The 15,372-nt window shown below is 44.4% G+C and overlaps 1 protein-coding gene across 1 annotated transcript in view; it reads left to right on the forward strand.

The window, feature by feature from the left end:
- Window positions 1-876: 876 nt before the first annotated feature.
- The window catches only part of GNAI3 (G protein subunit alpha i3), a 56,189-nt gene continuing 41,693 nt past the window's right edge, over window positions 877-15,372 (forward strand). Inside the window, exon 1 of the mRNA XM_038380015.2 lies at window positions 877-1,223. Coding sequence (XP_038235943.2) covers window positions 926-1,223 — 298 coding nt within the window. The 5' untranslated portion in view covers window positions 877-925. The remainder of the gene's footprint in view (window positions 1,224-15,372) is intronic.

The following is a 15,372-nucleotide window of genomic DNA, read 5'->3' on the forward strand; positions in this document are numbered from 1 at the left end:
ATCTCAATTTAAAAATGGGCAGTGATGGAGAATCGATCATGACCCTTGGTAGATTGTTCCACTGGTTAATTACTCTCACTGTTAAAATGTGTACCTTATTTCCAGTCTGAATTGTCCAGTTTCAACTTCCAGCCAACTTTCAGATAGTGTTAGATAGTAGTTCTCAAACTTTTGTACTGGCGACCCCTTTCACACAGCAAGCCTCTGAGTGCAACCCCCCTTATAAATTAAAAACACTTTTTTATACATTTAACACCATTATAAATGCTGGAGGCAAAGTGGGGTTTAGGGTAGAGGCTGACAGCTCACGACCCCCCATGTGACAACCTCATGACTCCCTAAGGGGTCCCGACTCCCAGTTTGAGAACCCTTGGTGTTAGACCTTTCTCTGCTACATTGAAGACCCCATTGTTTGTGCAGTTTTACACCTATCCCCTAGCAGTGGTGTAACCATTGTAATGAACTGAGGTGGGTGCATGTACTGGAGTGAGCTACATTTAATATTGCCGTCTGCGGGATGGAATCAGAGCTGACACACTATTTGCCATAAGCTCCATGCTGCCAGCCATCAAGGGCAATTTGCTATTAGCTCGAGCAACAGGGATTTGGGCTTTTGGAGCTGGGTTCTAGCCCCACTGTCACTGCCTGGTTCCAAGTGGGAGTGGCATGCAGCACAGAGCCACTGGTGAGTTCTCGGTGCCCAGAGTGTACAGTGGAAACCCAGTTCCACGAGAGACACCAGCCCACCGGGGAATTGCAGCCCCCTGCTTCAATCCTTTGCCGTGCACACAGCCCCCCAGTGCAGACCACGGGCCTTGCCAAACGATGCTTCCATTCTGCCCATAAGACTACACGTCCCAATATGCAACGCGGCGGGGGCGTCTCCGGACGGATCCCAGCATGCAACGCTCTAAGCCCATGGGCCATGGCGGACGGCGTGCGTGCAGAACTACATTTCCCAGGGTGCGCCGCGGCTAGCGGCCGGCGGTCCCGGAGCGGATATCCGGCTCCGCCTCACCCACCGCCACTCTCGGGCCGCCGGGCTGAGGAGAGCGAGAGGCGCAGCCCGGAGTCCCCCGAGCGGAGCGCCCGGCCCGGCCCCGCCATGGGCTGCACGCTGAGCGCCGAGGACAAGGCGGCGGTGGAGCGGAGCAAGATGATCGACCGCAACCTGCGGGAGGACGGCGAGAAGGCGTCCAAGGAGGTGAAGCTGCTGCTGCTCGGTGAGGAGGGGCCGGCGGGGGGGGCTCGGGCCGGACCCTGTCGCCGCGGGAGGGGAGGGGGAGGGGCGCCGCCGTCCAGCTCCCGGGGCGCGCCCAGCGCTGGGCCTGCGGCCGGCTCGGCCGAACGAGCCCCCGGGGCTGCTTGTCCTGCCGCCCGCTTCCGGTGGGGGGGGGGAGCTCTCTGGGCAGGCGGGGCACTTGGCAGCTCGGCTCGCCGGTGGAGAGCGAGGGCTTCGGAGACGGGCTCTTCTCCGGACGCGGCTCCGCGAGCGCCCCGCTCCGGGTCCGAGCGGCTCCTCTTCGCCAGCAAAGGTGCTCGTGCCCGGCAGCTGGTGGGCACGCTCGCTTCACCAGCCCTTGTGATTGGCGCTTGGTGCATCAGCCGAAATCGAGTCCGGCTCCTTGCGTGACTCGGGCTGCGTCTCTGCTAGTTCTTCCGTCCGCAAACCTTTGGTCAGTCGGGGTGTGAAAAAAACCTCTCCCTGGCCGACATAATTTTCACCAACAAAAGCAACGGTGTCGCCGGGAGAGCGTCTTCTGCTAGCATAGCTAATGCTGCTCACGGGGGATGTTTTAATTATGCCGGCAGGAGGGCTCTCTCCCGCCGGCATAGACCGGCTACATGAGAGATCTTGCTGTGGCGCATCTGTGTCGCAGTAAGATCCGTAGTGGAGACGTGGCTAACTGGTCTCCACAGTGCTTGCAGGAGTGAAATATAATGTCTTGTTGTCACCAAAATCGGAGTTCTGGACATGTGCAGGAAGCATATCCTCTGAGTAAGGAGATGCTATTTTTAAATAGGTCACTTTTCTGATGGTAACATTGTGCTGCAAGAATATTTGCCTGCAATCCAGTATTTACTTATTAAAGTTTGTTGATTTGTGTTTTTTCAATATACTTCTTTGAATAAACAAATATTTTGGGGCTACAAATAAAGTGCCGTGTTCTGTCTGGTTTTTATTAACCCTATTGGAGGCTTGTGCATAGGGGTATAATGAAGAATACTGAGATAAAATGAAGCAAATGAAAATTAAAGATTGCCTCTTAGGGGAAAATTGCTGAATAGTGAGCTGTAGCTCACAAAAGCTTATGCTCAAATAAATCCCTTAGTCTCTAAGGTGCACTCCTTTTCAAAGTGAAATGGTGACAATCCCATTTCTTGAGTAATTTAAAATGAGCTAAAGAATCAAGTGTGAGGAACAACCTTGCATTTGTTTGGGGTGGAAGGTGGGTTAGCTAATTTCTCTATTTCATAATCAGTTGCTTTGTGAAGTTTGCAGTTTCAGTTAGAGACATGATCTAGCTCTGGTTTGTGTATTGATCTACTTAGAAGTATGTGTACTAGTGAGCTTCTCTCATTTGTGTGGGAAACGTTACACTAAGATTTCTTTCACTGTGCTAACTGTGTTAGACTGTATCAGCAAAAACAAACGAGGAGTACTTGTGGCACCTTAGAGACTAACATTTATTTGGGCATAAGCTTTTGTGGGCTTATGCCCAAATAAATGTTAGTCTCTAAGGTGCCACAAGTACTCCTCATTGTTTTTACTAAGATTTCTGGTTTCCTAATGGGAGGCAGCCATGGGAATCCTAAGAGCAATGTGTATTGCTTAAGTTGTTTTTCACCTGTATGTACTGTGTGAGGCACTGAGGTTCATGGTCCTTTGTATAGAAAATTTTTTGATTGGCTGTATGTGGTAAGTCTTCCTCCTTGAGAGTTTGTTCCTTTGTTAGTAAATAGTAGTTGCAAAATTGGTAGAGAAGGGACTTTCAATGGGCTTAGTAACCTTTTTGATACTGTGTACGTGGGGTTTTTTGTGCGCCATGATGCTGGAATACAGCTAACACTGAAATGCCACTTTGAAAGGAATTTGCAATGGTGTTAGCAGTTATGCCTGTACACAAGAGGCCTAAGTAATGTACAGAAAAGCTGTACGAATAATCAGAATACGTAGCAGTGTTCACACAGAGTGGGAGAGACTTTTCAAAAGCATGAATGGTGGTTATGCTCCTAACTTCTGTTGTCTTTCAGTGGCTGTTAATTGGCCTAACGGCCATTTGTGTTTTTGAAAAAGTCTCTGTATAACTCGTATTTTAAAAAAATCCGAGCTTAGTAAGGTCTCTGAATTAAAGGATCCCACAAAGATGTTTGCTCTCTATGTATTTGGTAACGTACAGCTAAAACAGAACAATCAATTGCTAGGATAAAATGCATGCTTTAGTCATTGCATTAAAATTTCAGAAAGCTAGATGAACAGCATGTGAATTTTAAACAGTTTGAGATAGCATTTTTCTTTAAAAAATGAATATAAAAATGTCTCCGTTGAAGCAACGTAGCTCATTTCATTAAATTGTAAGAGACCTTTGGAGTGTTTAATAACTGGAGCAACGCACTCAATGCTGATGCAGAGTAGTTGAGAAGAAATGTGTTGCTTTATGTAAAGTCCAAACCCACTCTGTAATCATCTTTTTAAAATTCAGAAATACTTTGAATGAAGGTGAGAACACTCCATATACATCTTCCCAGCAGCTCTTCAAATAAGTGGCCTAGTTTTGCTCTTCTCTGCAGAATTATGTAGGTTGGGAAAGCTCACATAGGCAAGATCTAGTCATTTTCCCCTCCCTCAGCCTTTTAACAGAATCTTCAATGTTATGATACTTCTAAATTACTACACTGTTCAAAATGTGGGTTACACCATATCTCAGGATTCTAACTGCATTTGACTTCTTCTCCGCCCCTTTTAAAAAGAGATTCTAGAATTTTTGGACTAGCCTTTTTTCAGCTACACATCCTGTTACTACAGGCCCTTTTTGTTCCTCTGGGTTTCTACTTTTCTTTTCTTTTTTGCAGTTGTTTTGGTTTTGCCCTTCTTGAGAGCAGCCCAGAACTGGAAGAAAAATAGGGTTCTAAGTTGTCTGGTCTTGCTCACTAAGCCCTTTCACGGCGGCTCTCGGGTCATCAGTGTAACCTGATGAATTGTATATCCATATTTGCATTTCTGTAGCACCTTTCATACAAGGGTGCCCAATTACTTTACAAATAATGCTTGTTTCACAACCCTGCCTGTTAGGTAGCAATGTGTTACACCAATTTTAGACATAAGGAAATGTAAGAAGAGAGTAGTGACTTGCCCAACATCACACACGACCGTGTCTGCACTAGGTAATTGTCCTGTTGCTGACTGCTGTTAATGGGTCTTTTTGAACTAGTGCTGAAAATGGCTTTAACTGGTGTGGACACCAGTCTTCAGCAACATTATAGAAAACATTGTTGACATCTATTGTTGACAGCAGGTCAATCTCCTAGCATATGGGAGACTGTGGAGAATCTGTGGGAGAGCAGGGAATAGAACCAAGGAGTCCTTGCTCAGATCTCTGCTCTAGACCACACTCCCTTCTTTCTATTAGTTTGTAACCAGTTCCTCCAAGAAAATGCTACTGTGCAGGAACAGACATGCAATTTAGATGCCGTATAATTCTGTGGGATTTTCCTGTGACGGTGAGCAGCAAAGCGTGGGAGGGTATGGAAATTGTATGGTTTTTACCTACTCAGTTTAACTCCTACCATGTGCTGTAAGTAGGGTCCTTCTTTTTTAGTTTTTGTTTTGTTTGTTTTTTCCTGGGAATTTCAGTGTCTATTACCACAACAACAAAAACAGGTGAAAATGCATGTGAAAAACTATTTTTTTTGGGGGGGGGTAAATATCAAGGTTTATTTTGGTGTATGGAAAGTATTCAGTAGATTAATGCTTTGAATGCCATTCATCAGTGTGGTTTGCTGCAGAATTAAAACAGAACAAAACCTCCGAGTTTAAAGAAAACAATGTGTATCTAATCCACAAATAACTTTTCATTTGAATAAATAGTTTATTATTGTAGACTTAGAAGTATTAGCCTATAAATATTTACATTTAATAATTGGGTCATGCCATTTGCAGCACGTACACTCCACTTCATCCTTTTCTCATTTTGTGTTTTTAAAACTTTTTTGAATAATTCCTTGCGTTTTGAAACTTATTCCAATACAGATTTTTGTTTTCTTTCCGTTTTAGTGTCAGATCTTTAAATCGTTACCTGCTAACCGTTTGAAATGTGGATGTGATGGATGTCAGATTCATCAGTACTTGCAGATGCGCGCACACTTCAGAGCTTGTGTGTGAGCCTGTTTATTGTGTATATCTTCTAAACTAATGCATAGCCTTCCTTCAACAGGCAGCTTTGCATATACACACAGACTAATGTATTATCATAATACATTAATCTCATGCAATGTATTATATTTTCCTAATAAAACAAGTTTATTTTTTATATATTTGAATGACACGAGTATGGTGAAAATTGGAAAAAACTGAATAATACTTGTAAAACCTGTGAAATTTTCCGTAAAAATGGGTTTATACTGACATATATAATAATATATGACATATAACAGGCAGTTCCAGTGTTGAATCCAGTTGGTATCACTCCTCTGAATAGAACATTTTGCTAGATGGCATCTTTGCTGACGCATCCCCTGTTTGAACTGTTCATGCATAACATGCATTTTACCCGTCTTTTTTTCCCCCTAATTCCAAGGTACTTGAATGTAATTTAAAAACACATACAAAATAATTGAAACAGAAGCCCATCCTAAAACAACCCTGACCTACGTAACCAGTTTAACCAAAGAGACATTCTACAAAACACTCCCTACCTTCTCTAGAGACCTGAGCCACCAGTTATTTATTTAGCCCTTCCCTGAGCTCAGGATAACGGGCTCTGTGTTGTGCCATGAAGTTCAACAATTTTTGGCTATTTCTGACCAAAGGGCTGGAGGATGAATTCCAAGGGTGAGGGCCATTCATTGAAAATGCCTTGCCACTACTTCCTGGTAAACTAGAAAGTCAAGTGCTTTAGTGCCACAGCTGATCAGCTCTGGACAGTACCTCAAAAACAGGACATCTAGGGTTTCATAGGGCAAAATTCTCAAACTCCGCCTAAAACTGGAAGGCAGACAGTGGAAATTACGGTGCACTAATGTAACAAGGTCATCTAATACAAGTTGGGTTTCTATACAGTACCTAAATCTCAACCCAGACTGTGAGGAGGCTTGTCTAAGGCATCTGATTCATGAAAGTTCTCCTTGCACCTCCAGAACTTCATTGAGTGACGCAGGGAATTGTCATGTCCCCTCCATATTCTCCCCCCCCCCCCCAAAGAACTGAAGTATTTATCTACAAACCATTTACTCATCACAGTGTGAAAGGCTTTAATTCTCTCAAGGTTGAGGAGACAGCCCTGATCCATCAGGCAATCAGAGTAAATCTGCTGTCAGAGACTTTATGGCATAGAATAAAAAAGTGGTGGTCTGTGAGCTTTGGAATGAGACTTGTGCCATGGTGCTTTGCAGTCTTCTCTCTCGCTTCTTGGGTCATCTGTAAACCATTTGTGTGGAAGAGCTAAGATGGACATTTCTGGGATAATCATCATCATATTAATAGCTGAGGACAAACAGTTTTGTAAAGTACTGCTTAACCATTGGTAGATCGATGTTTCCTGCCCCTCAGAAGCTTTCTGAGCATGCTTGCTCCATTAATCTTAGAGGCATAGCATCAAACAGGTTTTGTTCAACTAGAAAGGGGTGCCCCAAAGACAAGTCCTCTTCTCTGTAAGTTAAACAAATCACAACTAAGTTAATTCCGACAAAGCATTTTATATTCCTTGTGTATGTATGATTCAAAAGCAATCTCGTAATTTTAAGTGTCTACAATTTAAATATTTACAGATAGTTGGTATGCATTCTGTTCTATAGTGACTTTGCTATGTCCCATTTCATAAGAAGTAGAATGGGGACATTCCTGTTGCATCCAACTTCCTCAATTTTTAATGTCATAACTTTCTGCTGTTTTCCAGTATTGAAATTAGCAGTTGTTTGCATCTGATTTCTAATCTTATTTCAGTGGTTAAACTGGTCACAACCCCCAGATTGGCTTATGAAAGGCAATCCGGGTGGGGAAGGTCACCAGCACTGAATGCTTCGTTAGTCTGTGGCCATTACACTGGGCTGCTGTAAGAGTGCTCATGTAGTCGCGTTATGCCGATGGGAGAGTGCTCTCCTGTTGACATAATAGCTACCACCGCTCATTGAGCTGGTTTTACGTCCACAGGAGAGCTTTTCCTGCTGACATAGCGCTGTGCACATGAGCGCTTATGCCAGCAAAACATATGTCGCTCAGGGGTTTTTGTTTTTTTATGGTTTTTTCACACCCCTGAGTGACACATGTTTTGCTGGCATAAGCACTAGCGTAGACATGGCCTAAAGCAAAGAAAATCTCCCTCCTTTTCATACCATGCCCTGGTAACTTTTTAAGATCAAGTCTTCTTCTGTCTGGTCTTATATCAGACACAAATTATATAGGCTTAATAATGCATTGATACTTTTTTATTCTATTTTTTATAATAAATGATAAGGGACTTGTGAATTTTGTTTACTTCAGATCAGGGGTTGCCAACCTGAAAAGATTGAGAATAACTGCTTTATTTGATCTGGCTGTCAGAGTATGAGTGTGTGTGACTACTACATATGGCATGTTTAAGTTACTTCAAGAATGAATATTTTTAACTTAGTTCTTATGTCATTCAATAGAAAAAAGCCTTTGTGAAAGGACATTAAGAGGAAGACTTTAGTCATATGATTGGGTAGATGTTTGAAGTACTTCCAACTAAAAGATTGACTAGGGAATGCTGCAGCATTTTAATCCCTTTCATTCTCCTGCACATTTAAGTATGACAGCTGGGCTTGATGTAAACCTGTGTAGGTGAGAAAGAGGCAGCTAAAGCAGTTTACCTAGGAGATGTTTGTTTGATCTTTTGTCAAACAATGTTTAGTGCTTTTCATGACTAGTATCAATAGGTGTCTTGTGTTCCATGTTGGTAACATGGGTTTAGTTGGCTTTTAAATGCTCCCAAGGCTGCAGTGTGAAGTGCTGCAAAAACAACTACAAAACAAAAATGCAAGGATGATGGTGGTACTATGCATAGTTCAAGATACGTAGAAGTGGTCTCTAATGCTTTAGTTGTATTAAAAAAAAAAAAAAAAATCTTTCTCTGGAGAGGAAATGAGACCCTGCTGAGATTTTGTAATCTTATGGACTTGCTCTGTTATCAACCAGGGATGTAACTCTGCTGGTGCAAGCCCCTAGTATAGATGGGTACAGCTAGTATTTGCACAGGTGGAGCTTATACCAGTTGGCCACTGATGGCTGGAATTAGAGCAAACCCTGGTGTGGATAAGGCCCTGAAATCCCATGCAATTGAGTAATAAGGCTTTGAGCAATCTGTCAGGTTTGTGAAGGCCTTTCTTTGCATTTGGGGTTAATTTTGTGTGCTAAAGATGTGCTCCATTGTCAATATTCATGTGGAAACTAACAATTCTACTATAAATCAAGTTTTATCTATTTTCCACTATTATCTGTTGGATTCAATCTTCTTGCTGCCCATACCTAATCATTATGGTGTGTTAGTGATGGTTAGCAACAAGTTCAAAGTGCTTCAGTGATGAATGCTGCAATTTGAATATTATTGCACATAGTTTTTGAATGCAGAGAGCCTTCTAGCATAATCAAATATCCTGTTTTTGCTGATATGCTCATAGGTTATAAAGGGAATAAGCAACTTTACTATGTTGCAGAACTTGAGTATACTAAGATCCTCGGAGAATCATGGAAGACTGTCTACGTAGGAGATCCTGTCTAATTGTAAAGCTGAACTGGTTACAACACTATTGTTCCTTAACCCCATTACAACATGGCCAACAAGTTGTAATGGAGCTAAGACCTTATTTTATCCCTGTAACCATGTTGAAACCTCTAGGCTACAACTTTTAGTGCTTTTATAGCTGAATCTGGGGATGGACTGTTCTGATCCAGTTCAGAGAGTTGGTTAAAGCAGTTCCACAGAAGACTTAGATTTGAATTAGGGATAATGCATATTGTTTAGACACCCCCCCACCCCAAAATAATTAGTTTCCTCTTCTGCGGTTTTTTATCTAAAAATCTACTTATGTTAATTCCATATACCAATATTTCTTTGCCTGACCTTCAGTTAGAGAGTAGGTTCTCTAGTGCACCCTTGTATTTTCTAATGGCTAAATCAAGTTTCCTAATCTGTAATGTCCTGATATGTCTGTAGCCTTTTTTTTTTTGAAAGGCTGCTGTGGATTTTACTTAAACATTATGAAAGGTCACAAGTTGTAATATTTTTCTCCACGTATAAAGCGTAAATTTTACCTGTATCTTTGAATTCAGCATTTTTCTGCTTCCCGTTGGCCATCCTGCCTTAGTGACCTCATTTGTGAAATAGTATTATATGGAACTCTTAAATAAGTTTCTAACCTGTTTTTATGCTGGCCTAGACAGATTGGCTCTTGTTCTATTTAGTTTATTTGGGTTTTTTTGATTGGCAGGCATGACTGTTGCGCTCAAATATAATACACAATGCCAAGTACTTCCCAGTCTTCCTACAGGGCACTCTCTCAATTACAATTTCAAAAGCCTTGAGGCAGTTGTTACATATTTAGTCCCTTAAGTAAAAAGTAGGTTAATAAACAGTGCCATGAACATTTTATATGCTCAAAAGTGACAGTATTTTGAATGTTAACTTTAATGTCTTTGATACATATACAGTGTAATGGTCCCATAACCTGGTTTGTCCAGTTAAAATTGAGATGGATTGGATGACGTAATACTATATTGCTATATTTAACTTCTGTGCCTAATAACTCTAATTACTTTGCTGCTGTGAATTTTCAATCAATTATATGAACTTAAATTATTGTATTTAATTTCCTATCTTAGAAAAATCTGTTTCCTGCAGAAATAAATGCACATGATTATCTGCTTCAATAGTTAGTAATAGGGGAGATGCACAAACTGATTGCATTGGGCCATTTTTTAACCTAACACTTTTACAGAAGAGAAGGTGGTGTCTTGTTATGCCACACTGGGTGGATGTAGTATTTTTGCCTTTGGCTTCTGACTTAGAGGTTGGTGTGATGAATGCATCCTGTTATATTGTGATTAACTTCCTTCCTTTGTAACAACCTCAGCTTTTAATGGAGCAGTGTGGATGCTGGCCACTGTCAAACTATCTGATTAGCCCTTTTTCTAAGGGTATGTCTACACTACGAAATTAGGTCAAATTTATAGAAGTCAGTTTTTTAGAAATCGTTTTTATATAGTAGATTGTGTCCCCACTCAATGCTCTAAGTGCATTAACTTGGTGGAGTGCTTCCACAGTACCGAGGCTAGCATCGACTTCTGGAGTGTTGCACTGGGTAGCTATCCCATAGTTCCCGCAGTCTCCTCTGCCCATTGGAATTCTGGGTTGAGATCCCAATGCCTGATGGGGCAAAAAACAGGTGGTTCTGGGTACGTGTCGTCCAGGCCCGCCCACCCTCTCTCCCTCGGTGAAAGCAACAGCAGACAATCGTTTCACACCTTTTTTCCTGACTTACCTGTGCAGATGCCATACCACGGCAACCATGGAGCCCGCTCAGCTCACTGTCACCGTATGTCTCCTGGGTGCTGGCAGACGCGGTACTGCATTGCTACATAGCAGCAGTAACCCATTGCCTTGTGGCAGCAGACAGTGCAATAGGCCTGAAAACCATCCTCATCATGTCTGAGGTGCTCCTGGCCGCCTCGGTAAGGCCGGTCCAGACATGGGCACAGGGACTAAATTAGGAGTGTCTTGACCGGGTCATTCTCTTTAGTCCTGCAGGCAGTCCTATTGTACCATCTTCTGCTCGGCAGGCAGGAGATGAGGATGGCTTGCAGTCCTACTGCACCGTCTGCTGCCAACCAAAGATCTAAAAGATAGATGAAGTGGATCAAAACAAGAAATAGACCAGATTTGTTTTGTATTTATTTGCTCCTCCCTCCCTCCGTGAAATCAATGGCTGACAGTCGTTTCGGTGAGGTCTGTCAGGGGCACCTTGAAAACTTTAATGGAGATTCAGTCCTGCCTGAAATACCAGAGGGAGGGATAGCTTAGTGGGTTGAGCATTGGCCTGCTAACCCCAGGGTTTTGAGTTCAATCCTTGAGGGGACCATTCTGTGACCATTGTGTTTCTCCTTGATGTAAAGCCACCCCTTTGTTGATTTTAATTCCCAGTAAGCCAACCCTGTCAGCCATGTCGTCAGTCACCACTCCCTCCGTCAGAGCAACGGCAGACAATCGTTCCGCGCCTTTTTTCTGTGCAGACACCACACCACGGCAAGCATGGAGCCCGCTCAAATCACTCTGGCAATTAGGAGTACATTAAACACCATTTAAACACCATTAAACATGCGCATTATCCAGCAGTATATGCAGCACCAGAACCTGGCAAAGCAAAACCGGGTGAGTAGGTGACGTCAGTGTGGTGATGAGGACATGGAAGCAGACTTCGCTCAAAGCACGGGCCCTGGCAGTGTGGGCATCATGGTGCTAATGGGGCAGGTTCATGTGGTGGAATGCCGATTTTGTGCCCAGGAAACAAGCACAGACTAGTGGGACCGCATAGTGTTGCAGGTCTGGGACGATTCTCAGTGGTTGTGAAACTTTCACATGCGTAAGGGCACTTCCATGAATCTTTGAGTTGCTTTCCCCTGCCCTGAGGCGCAAGAATGCCAAGATGAGAGCAGCCCTCACAGTTGAGAGGCGAGTGGCAATAGCCCTGTGGAAGCTTGCAACAACCGACAGCTACCGGTCAGTCGGGAATCAATTTGGAGTGAGCAAATCTACTGTGGGGGCTGCTGTGATGCAAGTAGCCAATGCAATCAAAGATCTGCTGATATCAAGGGTAGTGGCCCTGGGAAATGTGCAGGTCATAGTGGATGGCTTTGCTGCAATGGGATTTCCTAACTGTGGTGGGGCCATAGACGGAACCCATATCCCTATCTTGGCACCGGAGCACTAAATCGGTGAGTACATAAACCACAAGGGGTACTTTTCAATAGTGCTGCAAGCACTGGTAGATCACAAGGGACGTTTCACCAACATCAACGTGGGATGGCCGGGAAAGGTGCATGACGGTCGCCTCTTTAGGAACTCGGGGCTCTTCGAGCAGTTGGAAGAAGGGACTTACTTCCCAGACCAGAAAATAACCGTTGGGGATGTTGAAATGCCTATAGTTCTCCTTGGGGACCCAGCCTACCCCTTAATGCCATGGCTCATGAAGCCATACGCAGGCACCCTGGACAGTAGTCAGGAGCTGTTCAACTACAGGCTGAGCAAGTGCAGAATGGTGGTAGAATGTGTATTTGGACGTTTAAAAGCACGCTGGCGCAGTTTACTGACCTGGTTAGATCTCAACAAAACCAATATTCCCATTGTTATTACTGCTTGCTGTGCGCTCCACAATCTGTGAGTAAGGGGAAGATGTTTATGGCGGGGTGGGAGGTTGAGGCAAATCACCTGGCCGCTGGTTACGCGCAGCCAGACACCAGAGTGGTTAGAAGAGCACAGGAGGACGTGGTGTGCATTAGAGAATGTTTGAAAACCAGTTTCATGACTGGCCAGGCTACGGTGTGAAAGTTCTGTTCGTTTCTCCTTGATGAAACCCCTCGCCCCTTGATTCACTCGACTTCCCTGTAAGCTAACCACCCTCCCCTCCTCCCTTCAATCACCGCTTGCAGAGGCAATAAAGTCATTATTGCTTCACATTCATGCATTCTTTATTAATTCATCACACAAATAGGGGGATAACTGCTAAGGTAGCCTGGGAGGGGTGGTGAAGGAGAGAAGCACTGGGGGGGTGGTGGAGGAGGAAAGGACAAGGCCACACAACACTTTAAAAGTTTAAAACATTGAATGCCAGTCTTCTGTTGCTTGGGCAATCCTCTGGGGTGGAGTGGCTGGGTGGCCGGAGGGCCCCCCATCACATTCTTGGGTGTCTGGGTGAGAAGGCTATGGAAATTGGGGAGGAGGGTGGTTGGTTACACGGGGGCTGTAGCGGTGGTCTGTGCTCCAGCTGCCTTTCCTGCGGCTCAGCCATATGCTGAAGCATATTAGTTTGATCCTCCAGCAGCCTCAGCATTGAATCCTGCCTCCTCTCATCATGCTGCCTCCACCTTTCAGCTTTAGCCCTCTCTTCAGCCTGCCACCTCTTTTCCCGGTCATTTTGTGCTTTCCTGCACTCTGACGTCTGCCTCCACACATTTGTCTGTGCTCTGTCAGTGAGGAGAGGACAGCATGAGGTCAGAACATTTCATCGCGAGTGCGTTTTTTTTTGCCTTCTAATCTTTGCTAGCCTCTGGGAAGGAGAAGATCCTGTGATCTTTGAAACACATGCAACTGGTGGGGGGGGGGGGGGAGGGACAGTGGTATTTAAAAAGACACATTTTATAGAACAATGGGTACACTTTTTTTCACAGTAAACCTTGTTGTTAATATTTATCACGTGCTTTTGTTCCAAGGTCGCATTTTACCTTCCCCCACCGTGTGGCTAGCCCCTCTCCCCTCCCCGTGGCTAACAGCGGGGAATATTTCTGTTCAGCCACAGGCAAACATCCCAGCAGGAACGGGCACCTCTGAATGTCCCCTTAAGAAAAGCACCCTATTTCAACCAGGTGAGCATGAATGATATCACTCTCCTGAGGATAACACAGAGATAAAGAACGGGGGTGTTCGAATGCCAGCAAACATACACTGCAGTGCTTTGTTCTACAATGAGTCCCGAGTACGTGCTACTGGCCTGGAGTGGTAAAGTGTCCTACCATAGTGGACAGAATAAGGCTGCCCTCCCCAGAAACCTTTTGCAAAGGCTTTGGGAGTACATCCAGGAGATCCATGAATGCCAGGACAAATTAATCATTAAACATGCTTGCTTTTAAACCATGTATAGTATTATTTTAAAAGGTACGCTCACCAGAGGTCCCTTTTCCACCTGGCAGGTCCCGGAGGCAGCCTTGGGTGGGTTCAGGGGGTACTGGCTCCAGGTCCAGGGTGAGAAACAGTTCCTGGCTGTCGGGAATACCGGTTTCTCCGCTTGTTTGCTGTGAGCTATCTACAACTTCATCATCCTCATCTTCCTTGTCCCCAAAACCTGCTTCTCTGTTGCCCCCATCTCCATTGAAGGAGTCAAACAACACAGCTTGGGTAGTGGTGGCTGAACCCCCTAAAATGGCATGCAGCTCATCATAGAAGCGGCATGTTTGGGGCTCTGACCCGGAGCGGCCGTTTGCCTCTCTGGTTTTCTGGTAGGCTTGCCTCAGCTCCTTAAGTTTCACGTGGCACTGCTTTGGGTCCCTGTTATGGCCTCTGTCCTTCATGCCCTGGGAGATTTTGACAAATATTTTGGCATTTCGAAAACTGGAACAGAGTTCTGATAGCACAGATTCCTCTCCCCATACAGCGATCAGATCCTGTATCTCCCGCTCGGTCCATGCTGGAGCTGTTTTTATGCTTCTGGGAGTCCATCATGGTCACCTCTGCTGATGAGCTCTGCACTTACCTGGAGCTTGCCACGCTGGCCAAACAGGAAATTGAAATTCAAAAGTTGACGGGCCTTTTCCTGTCTACCTGGCCAGTGCATCTGAGTTGAGCGCTGTCGAGAACGGTCACAATGGAGCATTCTGGGATAGCTCCTGGAGGCCAATACTGTCTAATTGCATCCACAGTACCCCAAATTCAACCCGGCAAGGCCAATTTCAGTGCTAATCTCCTTGTTGGGGGTGGAGTAAGGAAATCTATATTTTAAGAGCCCTTTAAGTTGAAAAAAAGGGCTTCGTGGTGTGGACAGGGTTAAATCGATTTAATGCTGCTAAATTCGACCAACTCCTATTGTAGATGAGGGCTAATTGACAGTAGGTCTGGCTATCTGACCTGCTTTGCTCTCCTCCTGATGGCCTCACTTCCTCTTCCCTCGACCTTGTCTGCTTTAGCAGCAGTCCTTAAGTAGCACATGGTTTCTAGTTCTGGCATGGAAGAGTTTACTGAAAGTCACACTGATTCTAAACGCTGTCATTGATTTAGAGAAAAGAATACTGCTTCTAAGTCTTCAAGTATTTTGAGGACTTAAACCAGGAAAGTAGTGTACTAGAAAGTATAAGCATTTCTGTGTGAGAAGGGAAGCATTCAGGTTCACTGGCTAGGGAGAAACACCGAATAAGGGATGAGAAAGGGAGAT

This window comes from Dermochelys coriacea, chromosome 21 (assembly GCF_009764565.3).
Source record: "Dermochelys coriacea isolate rDerCor1 chromosome 21, rDerCor1.pri.v4, whole genome shotgun sequence".
Classification (NCBI taxonomy): domain Eukaryota; kingdom Metazoa; phylum Chordata; order Testudines; family Dermochelyidae; genus Dermochelys; species Dermochelys coriacea.